The sequence below is a fragment of the Protopterus annectens genome, chromosome 6.part0, assembly GCF_019279795.1.
Source record: "Protopterus annectens isolate FY-2018-M chromosome 6.part0, PAN1.0, whole genome shotgun sequence".
NCBI classification, from domain to species: Eukaryota; Metazoa; Chordata; order Ceratodontiformes; family Protopteridae; genus Protopterus; species Protopterus annectens.
The window spans coordinates 1201319723-1201334722 of NC_056737.1; the positions used below are offsets into that span (position 1 = coordinate 1201319723).

General features: G+C 43.7%; 1 protein-coding gene across 5 annotated transcripts in view; it reads left to right on the plus strand.

Moving 5' to 3' along the window:
* LOC122804756 (sodium channel protein type 2 subunit alpha-like) overlaps window positions 1–15000 on the plus strand; it is a 2239151-nt gene that overhangs the window by 2041552 nt on the left and 182599 nt on the right. For all 5 annotated transcript variants that reach the window (XM_044074821.1, XM_044074820.1, XM_044074819.1 and 2 more), the window contains one exon: window positions 8240–8377. In XM_044074821.1, coding sequence (XP_043930756.1) covers window positions 8240–8377 — 138 coding nt within the window. The remainder of the gene's footprint in view (window positions 1–8239; window positions 8378–15000) is intronic.

Here is a 15000-nt window from a genome sequence, read left to right on the forward strand (position 1 = left end):
CCATCATTCTTCCCATTCCTCTCGATCCTCTAGATTATCGGATCATGATGTGGAGAGAGTAGTAAGTAGGTTGCTTAAGTCACAGGCACTGGCAAAATTACTGTCCAGCCCACCTTAACAGGTATCGGCTCCAACCACCTCTATTTCCATTCCTCCTCCAACTACATTTAGCTTGGAGCCGGTGACCATGGATCCGCAGGTAGTAGACCCGTTGGCGCCGATCATCATCTCTCCTTCGGTTCCGACGTCGGCTCCGATTACCTCGATTGTACCTTCTATCTAGGGATCTGGGAACCAAGGTTCTCTTGTTGGCTCCGAGGGGAGGAGTGGCATCGGACCCTTGTCCGACCCCGTTCTCCCCCTCAGAGCTTCGGCGCAGGTGAGCTCGACTCCAACATCAGCCTTGGACCCGTCACCCTCAACGTGGAGAAGGCCTTCTGTTTCTTCAGAGCCGGAGCTTTCTCTGCCTAGAGGTCGGGATGCCTTTGAGGTCATGCAGAGTGTGCTGTCCCCCAAAACAGCTCTACTGCCAGCTCCATCGGCTCCTCCCCCTGTGGTGTCTGTTCCAACCTCTACTCCTCCTCCAGACCCCAAGCGTAGGGAACCTATGCCCCAGGACACCCCATTGGGTGATCCCTCTTCTTCCAAAACCTCCCCTGATCACTCAGAAGAGCCTCCCTGGAAGAAGACATGCAAGAGGAAGCACATATACTCCCCTGAGTCTGCCACCTCAGATACAGACATGGATGAATCGGAAGGGTCCCCAAGGTCCCCCTGTGAAGATGTTTCCTTTTCGGACATCCTTGAAATGCTTAACAGAGGAGAGACTGGACTTCCCTAGCCCCTACCGAGGATGAGTCTGTATACCTGGATGCATTCGGTTCCTGACCTTCCACCTCCTGGGTATCTCCTCCTTTCGATCCACTCATGTCTGTAGTGGCTCAAAAGGCTTGGTCAGCTCCTGATTCTGTGGAACCTACTCCGAGGAGACCAAACAAATTCATTACAGCCGCCCAGGACAAACAATTCCTCTCCAAAGGTGTGCCCGTTGATGCCATGGTGGTAGCAGCAGCCACCAAGAAAGAGTTAGCAGAAACCTCTTCATCTGTTAATCCTCCAAACAATCTCGGATGATGGACAGATATGGAAAGCGAATGTTTGCTTCAGCGACCTTTTCAATGAGGTCCATGAACTATCTATGCCATTTTACACGTCTTCAAAGGGATCTCCTGAAAGAGCTTGAAAATACCCTTCAAGATCCTACAGCTGAGGGAGTACCAACCATATTAGCTTCTCACCTTGCGACTTTTAATTCCATAGTCAACTCCTCCATGAGGCTGATTTCCTATGCAGCCAATGGAGTGAGCAGAGCCGCAGGTACAGGTGTGGCTCTCAGGAGACATGCTTGGATGTGGCTGTGTCAGTTTGCGGAACCCTTTCGAGCATCCTTCACCAATACTCCCTTTGATGGCTCCTTTCTCTTTGTGCCTCAGCTGAAAGGCACGTTGACCAGGTGTGAGCAGGAAGGCAAGACTCTCTCTGCCGTGGGAGTCTGTTTTTCCACCCCTTCCAGAACTTATCCCAAGGGTCAGAAGAGCGGAAAGATGTGGTTCCAAAAATCCCAGGGACCCTTGCCTGACACATGTGGTGATTTTTCACCCAGGGGCAGAGGGGGAAACAACAATAACAGACGCTGCCCTCGTGGCAGTGGGGGACTGCAAAACCATGGCGACAGAGAAACCTTCTCTGCCAAGCCCTTCCAGCATCCCTGAAGGGTTGCCCGACTGCTCACCTCTGCAGGCAGTCAGGGGAATACTTTCGCTGTACCCAAAAGCCTGGCAAAGTATAACAAGAGACAGATGGGTACTATCCATTATATCCGGAGGTTACAAAATTCCCTTTCATCAATGCACCATAGAATCAAAAAAGCCCATCCCAGATGTCCCACCCAATCTAAGGGATCAAGCAGTCACAGAAGTTTCAAGACTGCTAGAAAAAAGAACCATTCAAGATTACTTGATACTTGATAAGATACTACAAGATAGAGCAAAATCCTTGAAAGGTAAGACACCTTTGATCATTATAAGTAAAAAACTAAGAGCTCTCATAAAATCATCCAAGGCTAATTTTGAGAGAAAAATCGTCAAGGACTCAAAAGACAATCATAAGGCCTTCTTTAGCTATGTTAGAAACCTAGGAGGAAACTCCCAGATATGCTCAGAATTAGTTCAAAATGACATGAAGATTACTGAACCTACACACATTGCCAACATACTGGCTGACAGGTTCAGTGCAAACTTCTCCCCCCCAAAAGGAGAGATATCTATACCAGAGGATTGTAGGCCCCAAACATCTCCAACGCCCAGGTGAGAACTGCTCTCACAAAGGCAAAAAACACAGCATCCATGGGACTGGATGGTGTCCCCGGCTGTGTGCTCCACGAACTCAACGAGGAATTAAACCCACAGTTAGGACAGCTGTTTAATCTTAGCCTCACCTCAGGATACATACCCAAGGAGTGGCGCACGGCGACTGTGGTCCCACTTCACAAGGGCGGTGCCTCCACCGACCCTGGAAATTACCGCCCCATTAGCTTGACAAGCCTTATCTGCAAAGCCATGGAGAGGATCATAATGGAACTCATAAATAAAGACATAGGGAACTTGCAGACTTTGGATCCAACCCAGTTTGGCTTTGTCAAAGGCAGATCATGCCTCTTAAACTTGGTTGACTTTTTCGAGACAGTCACCAAGGCCATTGATGACGGAAAGGCAGTCCATACAGCCTACCTTGACCTGGCAAAGGCCTTCGACACAATACCCCACTCAGGTATCATCGAAAAACTCATCAGCTTGAATGTAAACCCATACATCACAAGATGGGTTGCAAACTGGCTAAGTGACAGAACCCACAGGGTCAGAGTTGCTGGAGCCATGTCAGACTCAAAGCCTGTCACAAGTGGTGTCCCACAGGGCTCAGTCCTGGGTCCACTCTTGTTCGGCATCTACTTTTCTGAAGTACAAGCAAACACAGGAGGGTTATGGCTGACAAAGTTTGCAGATGACTGCAAACTGGGTGCCATAGTCGAAAAAACATCTGACACAGATATCCTTCAGAAGGGCCTCACAGAAATGGATAACTGGTGCCAGAGCCATGGCCTAAAGTTAAACACCAAGAAATGCATAGTCTTACCCTTCGGGAAAAACAAGGTTACCCCTAGCTACCATATAGGTGGCAATCCACTGAGCACAGAAGAAGACATCAGGGATCTGGGGACCCAGGTTGACAGTAACCTTTCATTTGACACTCATGTTGCTAAAGTAGTTAGGAAAACCTTCTATATTGCCCACCTGATCATGAAGGGATTCACATCTAGATCAAGGGAGGTCATCGTCCCCCTGTGCTCATTACTCGTTAGACCTATGATTGAGTACAATGCCCCGTTCGGAATGTATCTGACCCGACCCCTGCTGCAGCTTGAAAGGCCCCAAAAGTTCCTCACCAAAAGGATAAAGGGTCTCAAAAATATGTCTTATGCTGCCCGACTAAAAAAACTCCAGCTCTACTCAGTCTCATACCGCTTGCTCAGAGGTGACCTGTGCCTGACATATAAGGCCATGTCAAACCCAGATTTGATGAATATGCTTCACCTCAAAAAATCTAGATCCCTCAGAACCACAAGGGCGGGAGACTTAAACCTTGACACGGTTATTAATAGAACATGCTGGAGGGACAGATTCATCACCCAGAGACTCCCTATGATGTGGAACAAAATACCGGTACATGTGAGGCAGAGCACCTCGCTGGCCTTGTTCAAGAGGAATCTTGACCAATGGATGGGAGATCGCAGATATACCCCAGGGATTACTTCAGTGTCACTGCTTGACAGAGGCATAGCAAAATAATAGGCATAGTTTTATTCAAACTAAAGGGGTGGCGAAAGCCACATAACTATGGGCTAGGCTTATAAATGCCCTTGGGCAAATAGCCTAGTATGAACCTATGAACCTATAAGAAGTCCTCACAGACCAGTTAGGATCCGGAACTTACTCAAGATTCTTTTTAGTACCAAAAAAGACAGGGGACCGGAGACCAATACTGGATCTCAGCAGATTGAACAAATCTGTTCAAAAAGAGAAGTTCCGGATGGTGACACTGCAGTCCATTTTCCCTTTTCTGGTCAGGACATTGGATGTGCTCGATAGATCTTCAGGACGCATACTACCATATCAAGATGGATAGATGCTCCAGGAGATTTCTTCACTTCTGGGTAGGGGCCAGTCATTACCAGTTCAGAGCTCTGCCCTTTGGTCTCACCTCAGCCCCCCAGGGTGTTCACCAAGTGTATGGCAGTAGTCACGGCTCACCTGACGCGTCATGGATTCCAGGTGTTTCCCTATCTTGATGACTGGCTCCTGACTGCTACCACCAGGCATCAACTCTTAGAGGCACCGGATTATACAATTACTTCATGCACTTAACTAGGCATTAAAGTAAATTTCGAAAAATCTGCCTTGTTGCCCTGTCAGTCTATCACATATATAGAAGCAGAATTAAACACAAAAGAAATGTTTGCACGATTACCACAGGAAAGAGTTTCCACTATTCGTCAACAAGTGTTAATTCTAATGCAGAGCAAAAGGATTCAAGTCAGATATGTCCTCCAAGTTCTAGGCTCCATGGCAGCTGCCATTCTTCTTGTCCCATTAGTGCTTTCCACATGAGAATCCTTCAGTGGCTTCTTTTCATGCAGTGGTCTTTCCAGGATCTACCCATGTCTCACATGATCCTGATCACAGAAACACGCAAAAGGCGCCATTCTTGGTGGATGGTCTCCCCACTAGTAATTCAGGGCAGACCTTTCATGCAACCCCCTTCAGTAGTCACAGTGACCACGGACGCCTCCCTGATAGGATGGAGGGGGGCATTATCTAGGCAGGACAGTCCAAGGCACTTGGCAACCTCACGGGTACCATCTGCATATCAATGTCCTAGAAATAAGAGTGGTGCTCCTAGCATTGCAAGCCCTTCAAGACTCTCTTCCTTTCGAGACCATTGCAATCCAAACAGACATGTCAGTGGTGTGGTACATCAGCAAACAGGGTGGGACCACGTCTTACCCCTTGTGTCGAGAAGCAGTCAGACTGTGGCAATGGGCGATTTCCTCCCAACGTTTTCTGTTAGCAATGCACATCCCTGGGAAATCCAACATCATAGCGGACAGGCTCAGCAGAGCTATCCTCATGCCTCACGAGTGGTCTCTGAATCAGGAAGTTGCGGATCTTATCTTTCTCAAATGGGGACAGCCTTGCTGCGATCTATTTGCCACTCCTCTCAACAACAAATGCAGCAGCTACTTCTCCCTACTTCCTGTTCCAGGTCATATACCCAGAGATGCTCTAGTCCACGATTGAACTCAGGGACTCCTTTACGCTTTTCCCCCTTTTCCCCTAATACCAAGACTCATACAGAAAGCAAAATCGTTGGGTTGCAAAATGATCCTCATTGCCCCATATTGGCCTCGACAGATATGGTTCCCATTCCTGCACCTCCACCTACTGGATCAACTGTGGATTCTGGACCCGGTTCCAGATCTTCTGATTCATCAATCAGGTGGGTTGCACCCATCCCTTCAAACTCTCCAGCTCACAGCTTGGTTACTCCACTTCCAACCTTAGCCAGGCTTTCCAATATCTCCCCAGCAGTCTGTGATATTATTGTTTCCTCACATAAGTCTACTACGAGGAAAACGTATGCTAGTAAATGGAAACGGTTTTCTTACTGGGCAGAATCTAGAAATTTGAATCCTTTCTCAGCCCCAGTCCATGAAATTCTTGAATTTCTAGCACAACTCTTTCAGTCTGGTGCGGCTTCCGCTACCATTAGAGTACAGCTAGCTGCCATTTATAATTTTCATATTGATATGTTTAATTCTAGCATAATGTCTCATAAGCTCTGCAAGGCCTTCATGAGAGGAACATCTCTTCTTAAACCCCCAGTTAGAGATCCTCCTCCACCTTGGGATCTCAATTTAGTTTTAGCTTTCTTAATTTTGCCTCCCTTTGAACTGGCAGCATCATGTTCCTTAAAATTTCTTTCTTGTAAGACACTATTTCTGGTTGCTATCACTTCAGCTAGACATGTCTCAGAACTTCAAGCACTATGCGTTCGTCCTCCTTACCTGGTGTTTCACAAGAACAGAGTTTCTCTGAGGACCAGTCCATCCTTTATTCCTAAAGTCTGCTCAGAGAACAATTTAAATCAATCCATAGATCTCCCAGTTTTCTTTCCCAATCACAGAAACAAGGCAGAATACAAGCTTCACCAATTGGATGTGCACAAACAATTGCATTTTTGCCTCCATAGAACTAAGGAACTAAGAAAGTCAGACCAGTTATTTCTTTCTTATGCTTTCAACAAACAAGGCCTTCCAGTTTCTAAGGTGACCTTATCCAGATGGTTATCTGATACTATTACCTTTATTTATCAGTTACGAAATAAAGAGCTACCAGCTAAACAAAAAGGTCATTCTACTAGAGCATTAGCCATATCTGTAGCCTTTCAGTCTAGGTTGCCCATAGACTCAATCTGTGCAGCTGCCACTTGGGCAAATCCTCACACTTTTATCTCTCATTACAAGGTGGATATGGTCTCCCGGAGCAGAGCTTCCTTTGGTTCTACTGTTCTGAAGAGTCTGTTCCAATGAGCCACCCGGGATTTTAGGTGCTAGGGACGCTGTCCCAAACAGCAAGAATGAAGGCGAGATGGACAACTTAACATAAAAAAGTTATGTACCTACCATAACGTTCCATGTTAGTTGACTTCATTTCACCTTCCTTCTTGCGTCCCTCCCTCCTTCCCCCTTCCTAGAGGTTTGAGAGGAGTTCCTTTTTGTTTTCACTGGCTGAGTATCTTTTATTACTTGACATGCCAGGTAATTTATGACTCTTTCCTTGTTTAGGTGTATTGGACAACCAGTTTTTAGGTAACTGGTTACTCTACTTATGTCTAGTGTGCGCTATCACAAACTAGATCTGGGTAGCTGACGCTGGTCATTCTGGGATAAGGGGTAGCCTCGAGCCAGTAAACAGCTCTCGAGCTATAGAAGATGGCTGAGTCGGAGCTGAGGATCGGCTCCGAACCCAAACAGCAAGAAGGAAGGTGAGATGAAGACAACTAACATGAAACGTTATGGTAGGTACATAACTTCTTTTTCAGTGTTCTCAGATACAATTGTGGTTACTTAAAGTAATACAGAGCACATAGTTTCATTGTCTAATGTCTGTTCTGTGTGACTTCCACTTCAGAGTTTATTTCTGTCATTTAATATTGACACATCATATTAGAAATTATCCTACTTGCTATATTCTCTTACAGTATCATAATTAACACAGGCTTACAAGTCAGATTACCTCCATGACTGTTGAACCTTAGCGTGACTCTTGTTTTACATCAGCCATGGAAAAAACTTATCAAGGAACTAATCACTAAAGACACAGGAAAAGTACAAACACTGGACCCGTCCCAGTTTGGTTTCATCAAAGGCAGGTTGTGCCAACTCAGTTTAATGGAATTTTTCAAAAAAGTCACAAAAGTAAGGGATGAAAGGAAGCCAATACACACTTCCTACCTTGGCCTGGCCAAAACCTTTGACACAATGCCCCAGTTCAGGCATTGTTGAAAAGCTTGCTAAATTAGAAATTAATACCTATGTCACCATGTAGATTGCAAACTGGCCTCCTTTTTTTCTGCTGTTGTTCCTTTCCATTGCTAGGGTGCAGTCATTTTCACTCTTTTGTGCATAGTTATAGCTCACTTTGTTACCTAGTGGTAAGTATTCAGAATTCTTGCCTCCTTCCTAGGCAAAAATACTCTGAAGCATTTTGACACTCCGACTGTCTTTTTAGCATGGAAAACCTTTATCATTCCTGACAACTGGAGGGCCTGGAGGGTGACCAAAGCTCTGGAAAGCTGAATGCTGCAGGGAGGAACACCCAAACAGCTTAGGCTGCTGCAAGTGTGATCCATTATAACATTTTCTGCCTATGGTAAGGGTAATGACACAACTGTACTTTCCACACTGCACTGGGAATCTTTCACAGATAGTGAAACAAGGAAAGAAAAACTTGTTTTATGTTGTTCTTGTAATTTATGTCAGTTATGAGATGCTGCTGCAAAGTATGTTTTACACATAGCGTGTGATACTGTAGTAATTATTATTATTTTTTTTACATTTTAGCTTCACGATCAGCCTGATTATGAAGTGAATCTTTACATGTACATTTACTTTGTCATCTTTATTATCTTTGGTTCGTTCTTCACCCTCAACCTTTTTATTGGTGTCATTATTGACAACTTCAATCAACAAAAGAAAAAGATAAGTATTTTCTTATAAGTTTTGACTACATTTGGCATGGTTTGTTGTTCCATTGAACTCTTTTGCTTGGCTAGTTTTAAGCATAATCTCTTAATATCGGTCTGCAGCTTTCACGTAACTCTTGTCACTCAGGTACATTAATAAAAATATATTCACAAAACTGTCTGGTAATTCTTCCTACCAAAGAGTCATGATGGTAACTGTGTATGACCGGATTAATATTTTAGCTTTCTGTCTCTCCCCACTCACATATGCATGCTCATGTGATCATGTAAATACACACACACACACACACACACACACACACACACACACACACACACACACGCATGCACATACGCACACACACACACAAACTTATTCACACAGTCAATACAGAGAAACATGTTACTAATTTTTAGAAGAGTATGGTGATTTCTGCATAAATTTTTTGTTGAAGAACAATGTCGTAGATTATGTGTATTAGAAAAAGACAAAAATTGTGGTACTTTTGCTTTCCATAAAAAAAAAATAAAAAATAAAAAAGGTTGTGTGGATGCCTGAACCTCAGAATGTAGCTTTTCCTATACCAGTCTCATCATAATTCTCACCTGAGAGTAATTTTCTTGCTTGAGGAGTACAGAGTGAACTGGTAATGTGAGTGTCTAAATCTAGTGACCTGCTGTATGGTATTTTGGCATGGACAACAATACTCTGAGACTCACTGTGTTTATACGCAAGCTTTCTACTACATTTCTCATGGTGTTTTTTTTTTTTTTTTTTTTTTTTTTTTTACAGGGACTGTAGTTTATGAACTTTATAGACAGTGTGTGTGTGTGTGTGTGTGTGTGTGTGTGTGTGTGTGTGTGTGTGTGTGTGTTGTGTTCCTCTGCTTTTTGCAGGAGGGATCCCTCTGTACGGGGTATTATATTATGTAGGGTCTGTGTTCTACCATATTCACTGCCTGTATTGTTGCACCATTTCCATTGTAGTGCTAGTTTGTGTCAATAGGCAGTGCATGCTATATATTCATAGATTCATAGACTGTTACTAGGCTAATGACCCAGGGGGCCCTTTTAATACTAGCCAAGTTTTCCCAAAAGAATAATGATGTTCTGCATCCAAATTGGACATTGAGGGTGGGGCATTTATAAGCTACCTCTGCCCATAAGAGACATGGGTGCCAGGCCCGGCGTAAATTTCCTTTTCCACATCCACTTGTCTAGTTTGTGCTTAAACTGGGTAATAGACAAACTCAGCTTCACTTGGACGGGAAACCCGTTCCATAGGAGGAACAGTATCTGGAACACATAACTGTCTCTCCAGCATGTTCTGTTTAAGTCACAGACAAAATTCAGGTCCCTAGATATTGTATTTCTGGTACTGTTTGACTTAACAAATATGTAGGAGATTCATAAGTGTGGGGTTTGCGGATGCCTTGTAAACCAGGCATAGATCACCCCTCAACAATCTATAGGGGACTGAGTAGAGGGAATGGGCTTTAAGGTGTTCTTCATAAGGCAGCTTTGTTACACCATGTATTCTTTAAGGATCCTTTGAGGTCGTTCTAGTTGCTGCATATGCCTGGTCAGGTACATACCAAAGGGAGCATTGTACTCTATGATTGGTCTGATAAGGGCAGAGTATAGTGGGATAATGACCTCTTTGGAACTAGATGTCTTGCCCTTACTTATAAGTTGCACAACATAAAAGGGCTTCCTCACCACTGTGGCCATGTGGTGGTCGAAATGAAGGCTATTGTCTACATGCATTCTTTGATCACTGGGTCATGTCTTAGGGGTGTAATATCAACATGGTAATTACACGGGATGGTTGATTTCCCATAGGGTAGGGTTCAATTATGCAGTGCTGTGGGTTGACTGTTATATAGCTACACACACACACAGACAGACACACATATATATATATATATATATATATATATGTGTGTGTGTGTGAGTGTGTGTGTGTGTGTGTGTGTGTGTGTGTGTGTGTGTGTGTGTGTGTGTGTGTGTATGTATGTGTATAGATAGATAGAATGATACGTGTGTATACTGGCTTTGGTCAAAACATCCAAATGTTAAAGTTCACAATGTTGTACAGAAAATGTCAACATGCTCCTACACAAGTGATGAGCAACAGCCTCGGCACATGCAAAAGTAAAAGTAAAAAATTAGATCCAATGTTGTCTATGTTCATGCAGTTCAGCTATGGATTGTCAGATCCAACTGGATCTGACCTCAGCACCGGCTCTGAAGCTTCTCGGTTGCAGGGCTCTGATTTCTCCCTTACCCATATTTCCTTCCAATTTGGTTGTGATTATGAGGTCTCACACTTATTGTATCCTTTTCCATGTATAATAGTTCACTCCTCATTCTAACAAGAGATTTTTTTTTCTCTCCAATTTTTTTGGTGTATAGTTAGCATTAAAAATTTAAGGTTAGGTAAATACTTAGTCTATTAGATATTATGGTAGCACAGATAATGTGTATTGTATTTTTTTTCACTTTTATAGTACTTTGTAGTATATTTAAAGTATTTCCACATGTTTTTTCTAGTTCTTTGGATGTAGGATACTGTGTTATTATGGTATTCTTTTAGAATATGTGTTAGTTTGTGCATAGTTTTTTAGTGATGGTAAACAATATGACAGATGGTCAAGGTTTTATAACGTACACCAGATATGGACACAGACTCCCCCCAGGAGCCACATTTGCTTTGTGTTTATTGTCCATGGACTGCCAGTGTTGACACTCTATGTCAGTCATGTGCTTCTTTCATTGCTACGGCTGTCCAGGCCAGGAGGAAGAAACTTGTTGCCAAGGGTCTTCTCCCTCCTTAGACAGGATCTGCAATACCTTCTAATTCTTCCTCAGCCTCCTCCCCAGTGAACAAGGACAAGAGGCCAAAAGACAAACAGAAAGGCAAGGAGAAAGATAAAAAGGAAGAGAGAAGGAAGGCAAGGAGAAAGATAAAAAGGAAGAGAGAAGGAAGGCAAGGAGAAAGATAAAAAGGAAGAGAGAAGGAAAAAAGAGAACGAGAAGGAGAAGTTCAAAGAGAAGGAAAAATTGGAGTCAGAAAAAACGAGAAAGGGCTCCCTAAATTTGACATTGTAGTCTGACTCTGATCTTAAAGTTCCTCTATGGTCAGAACCAAAAGTCTCTCTGATCTGGCCGTCACCTTTTTGGTCGCATTTCTCTCCAGACTTGCTGAGTCTGAGACTGCACTCACCCATCCTCCAGGTGCAGAGGTATTCGAGACTACCTTCTGTGGCTTCTTCTGCTTGATCATCTAGAAGCCTTACCAAGCAAGATGTCGACTGGATGATGAGGAAGTTTCTAAGAATGCAGATCCAGCTTGGGGTTCACTTGGTACCATCTTCTGGGAACGTATGAAGTCTTGAGCCAACTACTCCAACTGTTTCTTCTCCGGTCCCTGTCTGCCCTTTGGACCTGACTAATTTGGATCTGATCTGTCCCAGAGTGCCTTTTCCAGAACCAACAGTCCAAATTACTTTGACTCCAATGGTTTTCATTCCTCTTTCAACTCAGATATACTCAAATCGGAAAGAGACTCACAGCTGAAGCTTCAGGGCTGGGCCTTGGGGGGGTTGGGTTGACCGAAGTTGTCTGAGCCATCCCTTCCCCTCAGCACCATTGCACTTGATAGCTCAAAATCAAGATCAACTTTGGGGTCAAGGCCCATGGGTTCTGAGGCTTCTTTTCTGTCTGAGGATAGGAAGAGGCTTACACAGCCAATGGCATCTTCGGCCTTCGAGGCTTTTGAGAGGGTCCTGTCAGTGTCAAGGAAGAAGGCATCTCCATTCAGCACAGTTCCATTGGAACCCTAGCGGAATCATCTTCTATTTCTAGTCTACCTTTGGTGCCACAAGCTTTTCAGGCTACATGTTACATTAGCTGTCAGCCTGATTCAGAGCTTTTGAATCTCCCAATGGAGTCAGTTCATAAGAAACAGACATGTAAGCTAAAGCACACAGGCTCTTCTCCAGAGCCTTTCAGTGAAGGCATAGACTTATATGAAGGTGAAGGCTCCCCTAGGCCCACCTCAGAGGATAGCATAGATGTCTGATGAAGCAACATTAAGTTGTGAAAGCGCTTACCGTTTGTCTTCTGCAATAAAGTACAGTGACTGATTTCCAGTGTGTAACTTTGGTGCCTTAATTTACTTTTGCTGTTGTTGTGTGTTTTGGGCACCTCAGTGTACCTGCAGCCGTTTGGTTTTTGCATCTCCACCTCAGAGGATGCCACCTTTGGTGAGATCCCTGAATTGATGAAGCAGAGAGGGGTGCGGTCCACATGTAGCCCTTCACCAGATAAGTCTGTGTTCCTGAAAGCCTTTGGTTCTAACTCAGCATCTTCCTGGGTGGTAACACCCATTGACCTGCTCATTAATTCTTACTATCCTACAAACTATTTCTCACGCTATGACATATCTCCCGAATAGCATTATTTTCCAGACTCCATTCCTTCATTTTTATGCTTTGTACTACCAATAGGGAATTCAAAGTTTTGCTATCTATATACCAAGCTTGCTCAAATCAAACTAATGTACAAAAAATCTCCTTGATTGTATATATGCCACTGTATAGAAATTTTCTGTCATTCGTGGATTATGTGGTGTCATATAAAGACATGCAGCTCTGATTGTATATATGCCTCTGTACAGAAATATTTTATGTCTTTTGTTGTATTTGTACTGTTATGTTATGCAGCTTTTCTCCCCGGGCCTCCGCTGTAAATGGACCTTGTTCCAGTTGGACTTTCCCGGTAAACAAATGTAAAATAAAAAATAAATAAATAAATAAAATAATCTCATGACTCAATGGGCATGGAAGGACCCTGACGTGGTGGAACCCTTCCCCACAAAAAAAACATAAGATTTTGGCAGTGTAATTAGAAGGAAAGCATTAGAGCAAAAGTCCATTGGTGGATGCAACAGTGGTAGCAACAGCCACTAAAAAGGAACTATTGTGAGAAAGTTCCTCAGTCCATCCCCATAACAGGAAGTGTAGGGCAGTGGACTGTTTTGGGAAACAGACATATGCTTTAGCGACTTTTTCACTTAGAGTGCTGAATTACCTATCCCACATCACCAGATTTCAGAGAAACTTGACAAAGGGGCTTTCCAAGTCACTCTCAGGTAACCTGCCTGTGGGTGTTCAGGAGACTGTGGACTCCCAACTTTCTACCCCTTAGTCTATTTCCAACATAGCCATGTGACTGTTTTCTAATGCAGCTGATGGCACAGATAGAGTAGCAGGCACCGGCATCAGCATGCATTGGCATGCCTGGATGTGTCTTTGAATGTTTTAAGGCTTCCTTTGTCAATGCCACCTTTGATGGTGCCACTTTATTTGGGTGAAAAGTAAAGGACACTATAACCAGGAGTCAGCAAGTTATTAAGACTCTCTCTCTGCTGTGGGAATTTGTTTTTTCATACCTTAGAGAACTTATTCTAGAAATCAGAGGGTTGTGAAGAAAATGTGATTCTTTAAATCAGAGAGCTCTTATCAGGGTAGTCCTAGTGACAGACCTTGTCATGGCAGAGGAGAGGGCAACTACAGTGGGAGTTGCTCTAGAGGCAGAGGGACTCCACATAACCACGACTATTGTGGTCCTTTTACTGAAAAGCCTTTCCAGAGACTCTGAAAGGTTGTCCGAATGCTGCAATCTAGAGGCAGTTGTGGTGGGGGGGTCTTGTCTCTGCACCCACAGGCCTGTCAAAACATAATGGATTCTTGGGTGCTAAACAGTTGGTAGTCTGGTGCATCAACAAAAAGTAAGTAACAAGCTCCTGTCCTCTATGTTGAGAGGCCGTGAGAGTTTGGCAATGGGCGATGTCGCCTCATTGCTTTCTGATAGCAATGCATATACTGGAGATATCCAGTGTACTAGTGGACAAACTGAGCAGAACTATCTTAATGCCACACAGGTGGTCCCTCAATCCAACAGTGGCAACCATCATTTTTCATCAGTGAGTCTAACCTTGCTGTGATCTCTTTGCAATCTACTTGAACAACAAATACATCAGTTACTTTGCCCTGATCCATCTGCACGGACAGTCACCAAGGGATGTTCTACTCCAAAATTGACCCCCAGGTCTCCTCTGTGCCTTTTCCCCATTGCCATTAATGAACAGATTCATAAAGAAAGCAAGAATATGCAAGGCTAGAGTGATCCTCATTGCTCCCTTCTGGCCCAGACAAATGTGGTTCCCTTTCCTGCGGCCTTTACTAGTACATCCACCATGTATGTTGGATCATTATCCAAACCTATTAACACATGCATCTGGACTGCATTGTCCAGAATCAAAATTAACAGCTTGGTTCTTCCAGTTATAACCTTAGCCAGAGATGCAGGGCTTCTAACTTTGGTTGTTCAGGTCATATCAGGTTCTCAAAAACAATCCACTAAGAAGATCTACCATAACTAGAAAAGATTTTCCATTTGGGCTCTGTCAAAAGGTGTAGATCCCTTTTTTGTTCCTATTCTTTCCAGATTAGAATTTTTGTCTGGACTTTTACACAGTGGCTGTAGTTATTCAATTGTCAAAGTGTAATTAGCTGCTATCACAAGTTTCAAGAAACTCTGTGGCTTCCTTAATAGTCTCTAAGGCCTTTATGA